General features: G+C 46.9%; 1 protein-coding gene across 4 annotated transcripts in view; it reads left to right on the forward strand.

Moving 5' to 3' along the window:
* LOC124017327 (gamma-adducin-like) overlaps window positions 1-16,435 on the forward strand; it is a 71,402-nt gene that overhangs the window by 28,180 nt on the left and 26,787 nt on the right. For all 4 annotated transcript variants that reach the window (XM_046332581.1, XM_046332583.1, XM_046332582.1 and 1 more), the window contains exons 3-6: window positions 1,520-1,658; window positions 9,172-9,323; window positions 9,638-9,718; window positions 15,762-15,911. In XM_046332581.1, coding sequence (XP_046188537.1) covers window positions 1,520-1,658; window positions 9,172-9,323; window positions 9,638-9,718; window positions 15,762-15,911 — 522 coding nt within the window. The remainder of the gene's footprint in view (window positions 1-1,519; window positions 1,659-9,171; window positions 9,324-9,637; window positions 9,719-15,761; window positions 15,912-16,435) is intronic.

Genomic DNA, 16,435 nt, shown 5'->3' on the forward strand with positions numbered 1-16,435 from the left:
TCCAGTAAAAGACTATTAAGACTGATGCAGATTCAGAAGTAATGAAGGCACACAGGATCCCCTCCCAGGCCTGATACATAGAATCATGGGAACAGTATGGAGTTTATGACAAGTCTTTTCACTCCAGCCTGTAACAGCACAGTCGACAGTATAATAGAAAAGTCCAGAACAAACCTCAAGCCCAGCAGACACCCTATCCACATCCGCACCACTGCAGTGCAGCAACCAGACCTAGCCAAAACTGTCACTATGGCAACAGGGCCCGAACGACAACGGAATGTTTGGCCTCGACTCAGATCCCCTCAGAACCCCTAGAGTTATACTGGCTCTGTGTTCTGTTCTGTGTTCCCAGGAGATGCTGTAGAGATTTTACAATACCACCCCCACAAGGGGGGAAATGAATCGACCCGATCCCATCCGCAAACAATAATGGACTATCCCATGGGGCCAGCCGGCTTGGGGGGGGTTAGAGAAGAGTAAACGGTCAGAAATGTTTTGTGTTTAGGGTGAGACACTGAATCTATACCCAGACTGTTGTGGAGCTGACTGCTCTTATGCAAGTGTGTGTGTGTGTGTGTGTCTGAGAGACATGGAATAAAAACATTAATATTGGATGTGTTCCTATTTAGAAAGTCATTGTACTGAAATGGTGTCACGTCCTATTTCTTCCCCCTCTCTGAATCTTGTTTTTAAGAGATGCACTGTAAGACGTTTATAAGAGTTGACCCAGGTCACTAAGTAACGGAACAACGGTTCCTCTCTTGCAAAAGCAACAATTGCAACATGGTGGCCCATCCCGTTGTCAGTTAGTCATTCTATACAGCCTTTCAAGCTATTACTTGTTTATTACAATTCCGTTTATTGGCTTTTGATATCTTTTTAGAGTGTATATATAGCTAACTTTTTATATGTAATAGGGATTTGATGTGTTTCAGTACATCAAGACTAACCGTGTTATTGTAAACAGTTTCTCTCTCAAATTATAGTGTTGTTTTTATAAAGAGATAATGAGATGTAATGGGATATCAAAGTTATTGCCTTAGTATCTCTTGTACTGAGGTTAAATCTAGTCAACACTGTGGTAAATCTAAGCCCTGCTGTTGAAGAGTGTGTGGGCGGTGTGTTTGTGTGTGTGACTCGCCCCAGTTCCCTTGATCCTCAGCTCTACCTGTCCTAGTTCCAGTTGTGGCAGTGCTTTGGAAGCAGCACTGGGTCAGTCAGGAAGGGAGGTGAACAGAGGAAGAGATGGAGAGGAAGAAAAAGACAGAATGGGGTAAAGAAGGGTGTGTAGTAGTGTGTGCCTGTATCAGTACTGCTGTAAGTAGTGCAGGGGGGACTTGAGGATGTGGAGATTACAGAAGGATAGATCTCTCTGTCCCTGGTCAGCCAGCCAGTTTAGACCAGTCAGTCAGTCTGGGTTTACTGAGAGTGACACCCAACGACCTCCAGTCTAATCTGTGATTAATGTTTCTCTCTTCTTCTTCATTTTCTCTCTCCCCCTCCCTCTCCTCCTCTCCAGGCCTTTAAGGATGAGTTGGAGGGGCTGATTGAGGAGCAGAAGAAGAAAGGCAACAACCCCACTGGTCTCCTGGCCCTCCGACAGATCGCTGACTTCTTCATGTCTTCATCCGTGGCTGGCTTCAGCACCTCACCCCTAAGTAAGTAGTAGTGTTGGTACGGCCCATAACCCCCCTCTGTAAGTAGTAGTGTTGGTACGGTCAGTAACGCCCCACTGTAAGTAGTAGTGTTAGTACGGCCAGTAACCCCCCTCAGTAAGTAGTGGTAGGGCCAGTAACCCCTCTCAGTAAGTAGTAGTGTTGGTACGGCCAGTAACCCCCCTCAGTAAGTAGTAGTGTTGGTACGGCCAGTAACCCCCCTCAGTAAGTAGTAGTGTTGGTACGGCCAGTAACCCCCCTCAGTAAGTAGTAGTGTTGGTACGGCCCATAACCCCCCTCTGTAAGTAGTAGTGTTGGTACGGTCAGTAACGCCCCACTGTAAGTAGTAGTGTTGGTACGGCCAGTAACCCCCCTCAGTAAGTAGTAGTGTTGGTACGGCCAGTAACCCCCTCAGTAAGTAGTAGTGTTGGTACGGCCAGTAACCCCCTCAGTAAGTAGTGGTAGGGCCAGTAACCCCCTCAGTAAGTAGTGGTAGGGCCAGTAACCCCCCTCAGTAAGTAGTGGTAGGGCCAGTAACCCCCCTCAGTAAGTAGTGGTAGGGCCAGTAACCCCTCTCAGTAAGTAGTAGTGTTGGTACGGCCAGTAACCCCCCTCAGTAAGTAGTAGTGTTAGTACGGCCAGTAACCCCCCTCAGTAAGTAGTAGTGTTGGTACGGCCAGTAACCCCCCTCAGTAAGTAGTGGTAGGGCCAGTAACCCCTCTCAGTAAGTAGTGGTAGGGCCAGTAACCCCCCTCAGTAAGTAGTAGTGTTAGTACGGCCAGTAACCCCCCTCAGTAAGTAGTAGTGTTGGTACGGCCAGTAACCCCCTCAGTAAGTAGTGGTAGGGCCAGTAACCCCTCTCAGTAAGTAGTGGTAGGGCCAGTAACCCCCCTCAGTAAGTAGTGGTAGGGCCAGTAACCCCCTCAGTAAGTAGTGGTAGGGCCAGTAACCCCCTCAGTAAGTAGTGGTAGGGCCAGTAACCCCTCTCAGTAAGTAGTAGTGTTGGTACCAGTAACCCCTCTCAGTAAGTAGTAGTGTTGGTACGGTCAGTAACCCCCTCAGTAAGTAGTGGTAGGGCCAGTAACCCCTCTCAGTAAGTAGTAGTGTTGGTACGGCCAGTAACCCCCTCAGTAAGTAGTAGTGTTTGTACGGCCAGTAACCCCCTCAGTAAGTAGTAGTGTTGGTACGGCCAGTAACCCCCTCAGTAAGTAGTAGTGTTGGTAGTAGTAACCCCCTCAGTAAGTAGTGGTAGGGCCAGTAACCCCTCTCAGTAAGTAGTAGTGTTGGTACGGTCAGTAACCCCCTCAGTAAGTAGTGGTAGGGCCAGTAACCCCTCTCAGTAAGTAGTAGTGTTGGTACGGCCAGTAACCCCCTCAGTAAGTAGTAGTGTTTGTACGGCCAGTAACCCCTCAGTAAGTAGTAGTGTTGGTACGGCCAGTAACCCCCTCAGTAAGTAGTAGTGTTGGTACGGCCAGTAACCCCCTCAGTAAGTAGTGGTAGGGCCAGTAACCCCTCTCAGTAAGTAGTAGTGTTGGTACGGCCAGTAACCCCCTCAGTAAGTAGTAGTGTTGGTACGGCCAGTAACCCCCTCAGTAAGTAGTAGTGTTGGTACGGCCAGTAACCCCCCTCAGTAAGTAGTAGTGTTGGTACGGTCAGTAACCCCCTCAGTTAGTAGTGTTGGTAGGGCCCGTAACCCCCCTTTGTGAGTAGTAGCGGTAGGGCCCCCCCCTCAGTAAGTAGTAGTGTTGTTACGGTCAGTAACCCCCTCAGTTAGTAGTGTTGGTAGGGCCCGTAACCCCCCTTTGTGAGTAGTAGCGGTAGGGCCCGTAACCCCCTCAGTAAGTAGTAGTGTTGGTACGGTCAGTAACCCCCCTCAGTAAGTAGTAGTGTTGGTACGGTCAGTAACCCCCTCAGTATGTAGTAGTGTTGGTACGGTCAGTAACCCCCTCGGTAAGTAGTAGTGTTGGTATGGCCAGTAACCCCCCTCATTAAGTAGTAGTGTTGGTACGGTCAAAAAAAAAACTCAGTAATTAGTAGTGTTGGTACGGTCAGTAACCCCCTCAGTAAGTAGTAGTGTTGGTACGGCCAGTAACCCCCTCAGTAAGTAGTAGTTTTGGTACGGCCAGTAACCCCCTCAGTAAGTAGTAGTGTTGGTATGGCCAGTAACCCCCTCATTAAGTAGTAGTGTTGGTACGGCCAGTAACCCCCTCAGTAAGTAGTAGTTTTGGTACGGCCAGTAACCCCCTCAGTAAGTAGTAGTGTTGGTATGGCCAGTAACCCCCTCAGTAAGTAGTAGTGTTGGTACGGCCAGTAACCCCCTCATTAAGTAGTAGTGTTGGTACGGCCAGTAACCCCCTCAGTAAGTAGTAGTGTTGGTATGGCCAGTAACCCCCTCAGTAAGTAGTAGTGTTGGTATGGCCAGTAACCCCCTCAGTAAGTAGTAGTTTTGGTACGGCCAGTAACCCCCTCAGTAAGTAGTAGTGTTGGTACGGCCAGTAACCCCCTCAGTAAGTAGTAGTTTTGGTACGGCCAGTAACCCCCTCAGTAAGTAGTAGTGTTGGTATGGCCAGTAACCCCCCTCATTAAGTAGTAGTGTTGGTACGGTCAAAAAAAAAACTCAGTATTTAGTAGTGTTGGTACGGCCAGTAACCCCCCTCAGTAAGTAGTAGTGTTGGTACGGTCAGTAACCCCCCTCAGTAAGTAGTGGTAGGGCCAGTAACCCCTCTCAGTAAGTAGTAGTGTTGGTACGGTCAGTAACCCCCCTCAGTAAGTAGTGGTAGGGCCAGTAACCCCTCTCAGTAAGTAGTAGTGTTGGTACGGCCAGTAACCCCCCTCAGTAAGTAGTAGTGTTTGTACGGCCAGTAACCCCCCTCAGTAAGTAGTAGTGTTGGTACGGCCAGTAACCCCCCTCAGTAAGTAGTAGTGTTGGTACGGCCAGTAACCCCCCTCAGTAAGTAGTGGTAGGGCCAGTAACCCCTCTCAGTAAGTAGTAGTGTTAGTACGGTCAGTAACCCCCCTCAGTAAGTAGTGGTAGGGCCAGTAACCCCTCTCAGTAAGTAGTAGTGTTGGTACGGCCAGTAACCCCCCTCAGTAAGTAGTAGTGTTGGTACGGCCAGTAACCCCCCTCAGTAAGTAGTAGTGTTGGTACGGCCAGTAACCCCCCTCAGTAAGTAGTAGTGTTGGTACGGCCAGTAACCCCCCTCAGTAAGTAGTAGTGTTGGTACGGTCAGTAACCCCCTCAGTTAGTAGTGTTGGTAGGGCCCGTAACCCCCTCCCTTTGTGAGTAGTAGCGGTAGGGCCCGTAACCCCCTCAGTAAGTAGTAGTGTTGTTACGGTCAGTAACCCCCTCAGTAAGTAGTAGTGTTGGTACGGTCAGTAACCCCCCTCAGTAAGTAGTAGTGTTGGTACGGTCAGTAACCCCGCTCAGTATGTAGTAGTGTTGGTACGGTCAGTAACCCCCTCAGTAAGTAGTAGTGTTGGTATGGCCAGTAACCCCCCATTAAGTAGTAGTGTTGGTAGTCAAAAAAAAAAACTCAGTAATTAGTAGTGTTGGTACGGTCAGTAACCCCCTCAGTAAGTAGTAGTGTTGGTACGGCCAGTAACCCCCCTCAGTAAGTAGTAGTGTTGGTACGGTCAGTAACCCACCTCAGTAAGTAGTAGTTTTGGTACGGCCAGTAACCCCCCTCAGTAAGTAGTAGTGTTGGTATGGCCAGTAACCCCCCCTCATTAAGTAGTAGTGTTGGTACGGTCAAAAAAAAACCTCAGTAATTAGTAGTGTTGGTATGGTCAGTAACCCCCCTCAGTAAGTAGTAGTGTTGGTACGGTCAAAAAAAAAAAAACCTCAGTAATTAGTAGTATTGGTACGGTCAGTAACCCCCCTCAGTAAGTAGTAGTGTTGGTGTAGTAGTGTTTGGTACGGTAAGCCAGTAACCCCCTCAGTAAGTAGTAGTGTTGGTACGGCCAGTAACCCCCTCAGTAAGTAGTAGTGTTGGTACGGTCAGTAACCCCCTCAGTAAGTAGTAGTGTTGGTACGGTCAGTAACCCCCTCAGTAAGTAGTAGTGTTGGTACGGTCAGTAACCCCCTCAGTAAGTAGTAGTGTTGGTACGGCCAGTAACCCCCTCAGTAAGTAGTAGTGTTGGTACGGTCAGTAACCCCCTCAGTAAGTAGTAGTGTTGGTACGGTAGTAGTAACCCCCCTCAGTAAGTAGTAGTGTTGGTACGGTCAGTAACCCCCTCAGTAAGTAGTAGTGTTGGTACCCCCCCTCAGTAAGTAGTAGTGTTGGTATGGCCAGTAACCCCCCCCCCTCAGTAAGTAGTAGTGTTGGTACGGTCAAAAAAAAAAAACTCAGTAATTAGTAGTGTTGGTACGATCAGTAACCCCCTCAGTAAGTAGTGGTGTTGGTACGGTCAGTAACACCCCTCAGTAAGTAGTGGTAGGGCCAGTAACCCCTCAGTAAGTAGTAGTGTTGGTAGTCAGTAACCCCCTCAGTAAGTAGTGGTAGGGCCAGTAACCCCCTCAGTAAGTAGTAGTGTTTGTACGGCCAGTAACCCCCTCAGTAAGTAGTAGTGTTGGTACGGCCAGTAACCCCCTCAGTAAGTAGTAGTGTTGTTGGTACGGCCAGTAACCCCCTCAGTAAGTAGTGGTAGGGCCAGTAACCCCTCTCAGTAAGTAGTAGTGTTAGTACGGTCAGTAACCCCCCAGTAAGTAGTGGTAGGGCCAGTAACCCCTCTCAGTAAGTAGTAGTGTTGGTACGGCCAGTAACCCCCTCAGTAAGTAGTAGTGTTGGTACGGCCAGTAACCCCCTCAGTAAGTAGTAGTGTTGGTACGGCCAGTAACCCCCTCAGTAAGTAGTAGTGTTGGTACGGCCAGTAACCCCCTCAGTAAGTAGTAGTGTTGGTACGGTCAGTAACCCCCTCAGTTAGTAGTGTTGGTAGGGCCCGTAACCCCCCTTTGTGAGTAGTAGCGGTAGGGCCCGTAACCCCCTCAGTAAGTAGTAGTGTTGTTACGGTCAGTAACCCCCTCAGTAAGTAGTAGTGTTGGTACGGTCAGTAACCCCCCTCAGTAAGTAGTAGTGTTGGTACGGTCAGTAACCCCGCTCAGTATGTAGTAGTGTTGGTACGGTCAGTAACCCCCTCAGTAAGTAGTAGTGTTGGTATGGCCAGTAACCCCCCTCATTAAGTAGTAGTGTTGGTACGGTCAAAAAAAAAAACTCAGTAATTAGTAGTGTTGGTACGGTCAGTAACCCCCCTCAGTAAGTAGTAGTGTTGGTACGGCCAGTAACCCCCCTCAGTAAGTAGTAGTGTTGGTACGGTCAGTAACCCACCTCAGTAAAGTAGTAGTTTTGGTACGGCCAGTAACCCCCCTCAGTAAGTAGTAGTGTTGGTATGGCCAGTAACCCCCCCTCATTAAGTAGTAGTGTTGGTACGGTCAAAAAAAAACCTCAGTAATTAGTAGTGTTGGTATGGTCAGTAACCCCCCTCAGTAAGTAGTAGTGTTGGTACGGTCAAAAAAAAACTCAGTAATTAGTAGTATTGGTACGGTCAGTAACCCCCCTCAGTAAGTAGTAGTGTTGGTACGGCCAGTAACCCCCCTCAGTAAGTAGTAGTGTTGGTACGGTCAGTAACCCCCCTCAGTAAGTAGTAGTGTTGGTACGGCCAGTAACCCCCCTCAGTAAGTAGTAGTGTTGGTACGGTCAGTAACCCCCCTCAGTAAGTAGTAGTGTTGGTACGGACAGTAACCCCCTCAGTAAGTAGTAGTGTTGGTACGGCCAGTAACCCCCTCAGTAAGTAGTAGTGTTGTTACGGTCAGTAACCCCCTCAGTAAGTAGTAGTGTTGGTACGGCCAGTAACCCCCCTCAGTAAGTAGTAGTGTTGGTACGGTCAGTAACCCCCCTCAGTAAGTAGTGGTGTTGGTACGGTCAGTAACACCCCTCAGTAAGTAGTAGTGTTGGTACGGTCAGTAACCCCCCTCAGTAAGTAGTAGTTTGGTACGGCCAGTAACCCCCCTCAGTAAGTAGTAGTGTTGGTACGGACAGTAACCCCCCTCTGTAAGTAGTAGTGTTGGTACGGCCAGTAACCCCCCTCAGTAAGTAGTAGTGTTGGTACGGTCAGTAACCCCCCTCAGTAAGTAGTAGTGTTGGTACGGCCAGTAACCCCCCTCAGTAAGTAGTAGTGTTGGTACGGTCAGTAACCCCCCTCAGTAAGTAGTAGTGTTGGTACAGTCAGTAACCACCCTTAGTAAGTAGTAGTGTTGGTAGGTCCCGTAACCCCCCCCCTGTGAGTAGTAGTGGTAGGTCCATTAGGGCACGCCGTAGCAAAACATGTAGCAAAGTCAAATGAAAATGAGCATTTCTTATTGAATGTTCAGGTAATCCCTCCCTGTTTCGAGTCCGTTTTTCAGTTTTCTTCCATTTGGTGCCTAATGAAAACAATCCTGGTGGTACGGCCCGTAACCCCCCTCAGGAGGCAGTGCTGTTTGTTTGTACATCCTGTCACCCAGGCAATGCCCAACTGCCACTCACTGGAGCTGCATACCATACGATTGACTTTCAACTAGGCCAATATTTTTTATTCTATTATTTTTGAAAAGTGGAGACTTCCAAATCTGTATAGACACACACACACACACACACTTGGTAGAACGCACGCTCATACACAGAAACACACACTATCTATCAGTAACCTGTCCCTCCTAGCTGACTCTGGAAAAGCCTGGCATATTTTTCTCTGTTTTCATCCCCTGTTCAGTCCAGGTTTCCACAGGTGAAATCTGTTTCCAATCATGCAATTACAGACCTCGGAATGTGGAACTAATGATCAATTACCACGACAACCACTGAAATATAGAGTCCTCAGTTATACCTCATATATCCCATAATATGTCCACATAATAACACCACTGATCTCGGCAACCAGCGGAAAGTTACGGAATTTGCTGTAATTTGTTGTAAATGAGGAATGAAAAGGATAAGATTGTCAAGTATTGTTTATTACTTAGGAAATATGTGAAGTAAGATGATTGAATTATTTCAAACGTACTGTAACTACATATCATTGTCTTTGATATGAACATTGCCAGTATCAAAGGATGGCTTGTTGCTATTTGTGTCCACTATCCAGTGTAGAGCACTCTATAGTAAATCAGTCGGTTAGATGAGACGGACCCAGATGTATTCTACCGCTGTCTCGGATGGTTGTTATCGGTTATTAACAACTGATCGGAAATCTGTTTAGTATCTTGTCTCTCTAAATGAAATATGTATTGAATGATTGAATTGGTTTCCTCTTAGAACAGTTGATGTACTTAGTAGAATGGAGAGAACATGGTCTGTCTCCATTCCCAGGCTGCAGGTAATCTAATATGCAGGCTGTGTGTATTGATTGTTAATGATTCATGTCATTATTCATATTGATAATTATACAGAGAACAAGAGAGCTGTCAATCCCCACACTCAACAATAAAAAAAAATTTTTTTAACCCTCTCTGCTTTGCTTTCTCTGCTCACCCCCTCTCCAGGCCTTGGAATGGTCACTCCCATCAACGACATGTATGGAGTGGAGTCTACCACTCTGGTGAAGGGGGAGAAGCAGACACGCTGCAAGCTGGCCAGCCTCTACAGACTGGTGGACCTGTTCAGCTGGGCACACTTTGCCAGCTCCTACATCACAGTAAGAAATCAACCTTGCACTAACCTCATTCAGAACTGTCATAACCGTGTCATAACTCATCATAAGCCTATTCTATAGAACTGTGTTTTGAGACCTACTGCAAGCAGGTATGTGTCATCTGAGTTCTGTCTATCCCCTGCCTACAGGTCTACCCTCAGCATGTGTGTTCAGGACACATACAACTGTGTGCCCGTCCTTTTGTTTGGGAGCAGTGTGTTTGAGCATCAGGTTCCTAAAGTTTTGTTTGTGTCCGCAGCAGCAGCACTGTGCAGTTTCAAGGTCATAACAAGGTGTTTTAACGTTGTTGTTTCCAGGTCCGAGTCAGCAAAGAGCAGGACCACATCCTCATCATCCCCAGAGGACTGTCATTCGCTGAGGCGTCCGCATCCAACCTGGTGAGTCCAATCACAACGCACCAGGAAGCACATGCACCCAATAACAAACAACCAACCAGGCCTGTACCCAATCAGGAGTGAGCTCTCTTTTAGACGCGTGCTGGACTGTGTTCAGTAGTACCAAACAGGATAAAAGGTTTTGAAATGGAAGAGCAACTATCTCTGATATTGTCCAATAAGAATGCTCATTGTCCTCCAATTCAAACCGTTTTATCCCATTTGGTCCTACTGAACACAGCCCAGGTTGGAGGTGTAGTCTGTGTGTTTGTGCCAGCAAGCCAATGTACTGCGCCATGTGGAGTAAAAGGTTTCTGGCAGCCCTTCTCATAAACCCAGCACAACAGCGCCAACACTTAATCAGCCGTCTATTTCCTTGAATTATTTGAGCGAGAACTATTGGATTAGCAGAAATCTAACATTCTGGCACAGAGGCTGACACACACACACACACACACACTGGTCTGTGTTTAGTCAAGCCATGGAGGTCAGGGGAGTAGAGTAATGTGCTTGATATGGCGAATACAATGTTATCCTGCAGTTACATTACAGTATCTCTTCATTGGTGAGATTGGGATATTGCTGACTGTGGGAATTCCTACAGTATGTTACTTTTTGAAGAGTATTTTATCACTGACTCTTTGTTGCGTCTGTGATTGTCCATGTTATTGTCTGACTGGCTGCCATGTTATTACCAAAACCACCCTGTCTATTTGTCATTGTCTCTGGTCCAGTATCATGTCAGTGGTGGTAGTGAATGCTGGGTAATGTTGATGTCCTTGTCTCTGGTCCAGTATCATGTCAGTGGTGGTAGTGAATGCTGGGTAATGTTGATGTCCTTGTCTCTGGTCCAGTATCATGTCAGTGGTGGTAGTGAATGCTGGGTAATGTTGATGTCCTTGTCTCTGGTCCAGTATCATGTCAGTGGTGGTAGTGAATGCTGGGTAATGTTGATGTCCTTGTCTCTGGTCCAGTATCATGTCAGTGGTGGTAGTGAATGCTGGGTAATGTTGATGTCCTTGTCTCTGGTCCAGTATCATGTCAGTGGTGGTAGTGAATGCTGGGTAATGTTGATGTCCTTGTCTCTGGTCCAGTATCATGTCAGTGGTGGTAGTGAATGCTGGGTAATGTTGATGTCCTTGTCTCTGGTCCAGTATCATGTCAGTGGTGGTAGTGAATGCTGGGTAATGTTGATGTCCTTGTCTCTGGTCCAGTATCATGTCAGTGGTGGTAGTGAATGCTGGGTAATGTTGATGTCCTTGTCTCTGGTCCAGTATCATGTCAGTGGTGGTAGTGAATGCTGGGTAATGTTGATGTCCTTGTCTCTGGTCCAGTATCATGTCAGTGGTGGTAGTGAATGCTGGGTAATGTTGATGTCCTTGTCTCTGGTCCAGTATCATGTCAGTGGTGGTAGTGAATGCTGGGTAATGTTGATGTCCTTGTCTCTGGTCCAGTATCATGTCAGTGGTGGTAGTAAATGCTGGGTAATGTTGATGTTGATGTCCTTGTCTCTGGTCCAGTATCATGTCAGTGGTGGTAGTGAATGTTGGGTAATGTTGATGTCCTTGTCTAGTTTTGGTTGATGTCCTTGTCTAGTTTTGGTGGTAGTGAATGCTGGGTAATGTTGATGTCCTTGTCTAGTTTTGCTGCAGAACCGCTGGTGTTACTTTCTCTTTCTACTTTCTCTTTCTTAGTTTCTATTTGCTGCTCTAAGAAGAAAAAAATAATGGCCTCCCCTGTAGGACTCACTCTCTCACTCACTCACTCACTCTCTCACTCTCATTCACTCTCTCACTCACTCACTCATTCACTCACTCACTCATTCACTCACTCACTCACTCACTCACTCACTCACTCACTCACTCACTCACTCACTCCAAGCACCAGTTTCTGTGACACGTCAAGTGCATTGCAGGTGAACAATCAGTGAGTTGTTGACAGGTGGGAGTAACAACCATCACTCAGCTCAGCTGTCTGACAGGGTGGGGCTCAGACTGGATCAGTAACTCAGTAGAGAGAGAGAGCGCAGAGAGACCGAGACAGACAGACAGAGGGGAGATCTCAATTGCATTCTCCTCTCTCCTCATCTCCTTCTCAAAACCTATTGGAGGAGAAAGCCAGAGGTCCCTCCCCTCCGACCTTCTCTTCCAATTGGTTTTGAGAAAGAGACGAGGCGAGAGGACACGAGGAGAATGCAATTGAGATCTTCCCAGAGAGAAGAATAACTAGGCCAAATGTCATTGTGAAGAGATGCAGAACTCTTCAGTCCGATGTTAACTTAGTGATGACTGAATTGAATGAAGAATGTTGGTAACTTGTATTTGGAAGGTGAAAAGATCCTACTCCTAGTATATGTCTGGTTTCTCTTGGTCGATGCCGTCTCAAACGGCAGAGTAACATTTAGAAACATAATCTTTACTGTAGTCACACACACAGAAGCTTTGTCTCTGTGAGATGACTGAGACTACTATACAGCTGCCTACTATAATACAGCTGGCTACTATAATACAGCTGGCTACTATAATACAGCTGGCTACTATAATACAGCTGGCTACTATAATACAGCTGGCTACTATAATACAGCTGCCTACTATAATACAGCTGGCTACTATAATACAGCTGGCTACTATACTCCAGCTGGCTACTATACTCCAGCTGGCTACTATACTCCAGCTGACTACTATACTCCAGCTGACTACTATACTCCAGCTGGCTACTATACTCCAGCTGACTACTATACTCCAGCTGACTACTATAGAGCTGGCTACTATACTCCAGCTGACTACTATACAGCTGGCTACTATACTCCAGCTGACTACTATACAGCTGACTACTATACTACAGCTGACTACTATACAGCTGACTACTATACAGCTGACTACTATACAGCTGACTACTATACAGCTGACTACTATACTCCAGCTGACTACTATACAGCTGACTACTATACTCCAGCTGACTACTATACAGCTGACTACTATACTCCAGCTGACTACTATACAGCTGACTACTATACTCCAGCTGACTACTATACAGCTGACTACTATACTCCAGCTGACTACTATACAGCTGGCTGCTATACTCCAGCTGACTACTATAGAGCTGGCTACTATACTCCAGCTGACTACTATACAGCTGGCTACTATACTACAGCTGACTGCTATACTACAGCTGACTACTATACTACAGCTGGCTGCTATACTACAGCTGGCTACTATACTACAGCTGGCTACTATACTCCAGCTGGCTACTATACTCCCGCTGACTACTATACAGCTGGCTACTATACTACAGCTGACTACTATACTACAGCTGGCTACTATACTATAGCTGGCTACTATACTATAGCTGGCTACTATACTATAGCTGGCTACTATACTCCAGCTGACTACTATACTCCAGCTGACTACTATACTCCAGCTGGCTACTATACTCCAGCTGGCTACTATACTCCAGCTGGCTACTATACTCCAGCTGACTACTATACTCCAGCTGACTACTATACTCCAGCTGACTACTATACTCCAGCTGACTACTATACTAGAGCTGACTATTATACTAGAGCTGACTATTATACTAGAGCTGGCTACTATACTCCAGCTGACTACTATACCGCTGGCTACTATACCGCTGGCTACTATACTACAGCTGGCTACTATACTACAGCTGGCTACTATACTCCAGCGGACCACTAGCTGACTACTAAAGGCCTCTTTTCTCTTTCTTCCTTTCCCTCTCTTTCTCTACGGGTCTGTTATGGGTTTGAACTCATTCGGGGGGAGGTTTTAGATGTCAAACACCATTGACCTCCTGAGAGAAAGGAAGTCATCCAGACCTCAGTGTGTGAGAGGTCACTGTGTAGTGAAAGGTCACGGGGGGGGTCAGGGTTGATATTCTGGGCTCTTGCGTGGCTCAGCTGTCTGAGCTAGAAGGTGAAGGAGAGGATACCTGTAGGAAGACAGCTGGCCCTATGATTAAAGTTAGATTATGTTTCATTAGTAGTTAGTATGGGAACTGAGAAGGTAAGAGACATTCCACTCCGTTAGCGCTCATGATCTTTGATACGAGGATTAGTTGTTTCATTGAGGGTTTGTTGGATCATCGTTGTTGTTGTTTTGAAAGGATTACCTGTTTGACTCCATGCTCCAAGCCAATTACCCAGCAGGCACTCCTTCTGATCAGCTGGGCATTCACATCCAAACACAGTCCCTCTCTCTGACGTACCATACTCCCATTACAGGGTTTATTCAATTTAGCCACATCGAAAAGCAATATGAAGCAAGGATCTGTTCGCTAGCTAGTGGATGATCTATGTGGACTCTATCTGCATCCCAAAAGGCACCCTATTCCCTACACAGGGCACTACTTTAGACCAGAACCCTATGGGCACCCTGGTCATAAGTGGTGCACTATGTAGGGTACCATTTGGGACTGAGACTGTTACGTCCTCGAGCTAGCCTTCCTCTAACCCTTGAATTGTCCCTAGGGTATGATGCACTTATAAAACACTTACATGACATTTAATACAGTAGATGTATGTTCAGAAATCAGCTTTCTAAATTAGATTTGGGGATAATTCTAGTCTCACAAGAGTTGGGTCACAATAAGTAAAGAATTCTGGCCAGCTGCTGCTATTGAAGTTGGATGGTCTCCATTGAAAACAGTACAGTAGAGAGAGGGGGGGGGGACACACCCCCTTCTGGCTGAACTGTCCACTGAGATTCACGTCATATCTGGGGTGGGGTCAGGAGCTCAAAATGTATCTCTGTGATTGGTTCAACTCAAAGGACCCCAAGGAATTCAATGATATGTGAACTCCATAGACATGTGGGTCACCTCTTCTCTATGTCCAACAAGCTGATAGCTACCAAGGGGTCTGCTGCCTTTGTACGTCGTTGTCGCAGAATGCAAACGTGTCATCAGCCTGCGTCACATTTCATATTCACCTCAACAACACTGCCCTCCATTATTTTTAGGACTGCTGTGCACACACATACAGTAGAACTTGAGCTGTTCTGACGTCTGATTGGCAGACTTGTAGAGGGGTCCGGACACTGAACATGTGATGTAAACATGTGATGTAACTTAACCGGTCATTAGTGTTCGATCGGCTGGTCTGTTCGTCTGACAGCTGCCACGTTAGACATGGTTTACTGGTTATTTCATCTAACTGGACAAACGAATCCATTGGACTGGTGTCTGTCATCCTCCCACTGTCCCATATGGCTGTCAGGCTGGAAAACAGAGTCGGACATTTGATATTCAGCGTCTGTAACAGTATACACTTCATATTTAGCCTGGTCATCTGGTGATTCTGTAAGTACAAATAGATGTTAGATTTATACTGAACAAAAAAGATAAAGGCAACATGCAACAGTTTCAGTTTTTACTGGGTTACAGTTCGTATAAGTCAATTGAAATAACTGCATTAGGCCCTAATCTCTGGATCTCACATGACCGGGCAGGGGTACAGCCATGGGGGGGGCCTTGGAGGGCATAGGCCCATCCACTTGGCAGCCAGGCCCACTCACTGGGGAGCCAGGCCCGTCCAATCAGAATTTGTTTTTCCCCACAAAAGGGCTTTATTCCAGACAGAAATACTGCTCAGCACACCACTTTGGCTGTGTAGTCTCATCATAATTTGTTGTGTATGGAGAACTGGCTGTACTCTGTCCTTTCCTCCTCTCTCGCTCTCTCATTCTCGCTCTCTCTCTGCTCTCCAACCCTCTTCGGTAGCCGGTAATCTAATGACACATGGTAATGAAGTTCTCATTGAGGACATACAGTATCAGGACCAGATACGGTTACCATTCCTTCTGTACATTTCCTGATGATGAGTGTATGAACCATTTAAATGGTTATTACCTCTTTATATAGCTAGCAGATGTCTCCCTCACAATATATATGTATTCTTCTCAAGGGAAGTGATTCACATGTTTGTGTATGTAAAACCATACATGTGTATTTTGTGTGACTGTACAATGGCTAATGCTCTTTTCTCTCGTTCTGCCTCTCCTCTCCCCCCCCCCCCCCCTCTCTCTCCCAGGTAAAGCTGAACATCATCGGGGATGTGATTGACCAGGGCTCCACCAACCTCAGGGTTGACCCGTCAGGCTTCAGCCCCCACGCTGCCATCTACTCCATCAGGCCAGATGCTCGCTGCTGCGTCCACGTGCACACTCCTGCCACCGCCGCCGTGAGTCACTTTTCAGTCTGTTTAATCATTCAGGATCTTAGAGGAAGAAATGTTGTTTAAATAGGCCTGACTTTTAGACACACATTGTCCACATTGTGATGTTTTCAAGCACACAGTGATTTATAATGCACTGTGTGATGCTGTAAATGTTTATTGCCAGTCTCTCTCTCTCTCTGTCTCTCTCTCTGTCGCTCTCTCTGTCTCTCTCTCTGTCGCTCTCTCTGTCTCTCTCTCTGTCGCTCTCTCTGTCTCTCTCTCTGTCGCTCTCTCTGTCTCTCTCTCTGTCGCTCTCTCTGTCGCTCTCTCTGTCGCTCTCTCTGTCGCTCTCTCTGTCTCTCTCTCTGTCGCTCTCTCTCTCTCTGTCGCTCTCTCTCTCTCTGTCGCTCTCTCTCTCTGTCGCTCTCTCTCTCTGTCGCTCTCTCTCTCTGTCGCTCTCTCTCTCTGTCGCTCTCTCTCTCTGTCGCTCTCTCTCTCTGTCGCTCTCTCTCTCTGTCGCTCTCTCTCTCTGTCGCTCTCTCTCTCTG

This window comes from Oncorhynchus gorbuscha, unplaced genomic scaffold (assembly GCF_021184085.1).
Source record: "Oncorhynchus gorbuscha isolate QuinsamMale2020 ecotype Even-year unplaced genomic scaffold, OgorEven_v1.0 Un_scaffold_1860, whole genome shotgun sequence".
Taxonomy (NCBI): domain Eukaryota; kingdom Metazoa; phylum Chordata; class Actinopteri; order Salmoniformes; family Salmonidae; genus Oncorhynchus; species Oncorhynchus gorbuscha.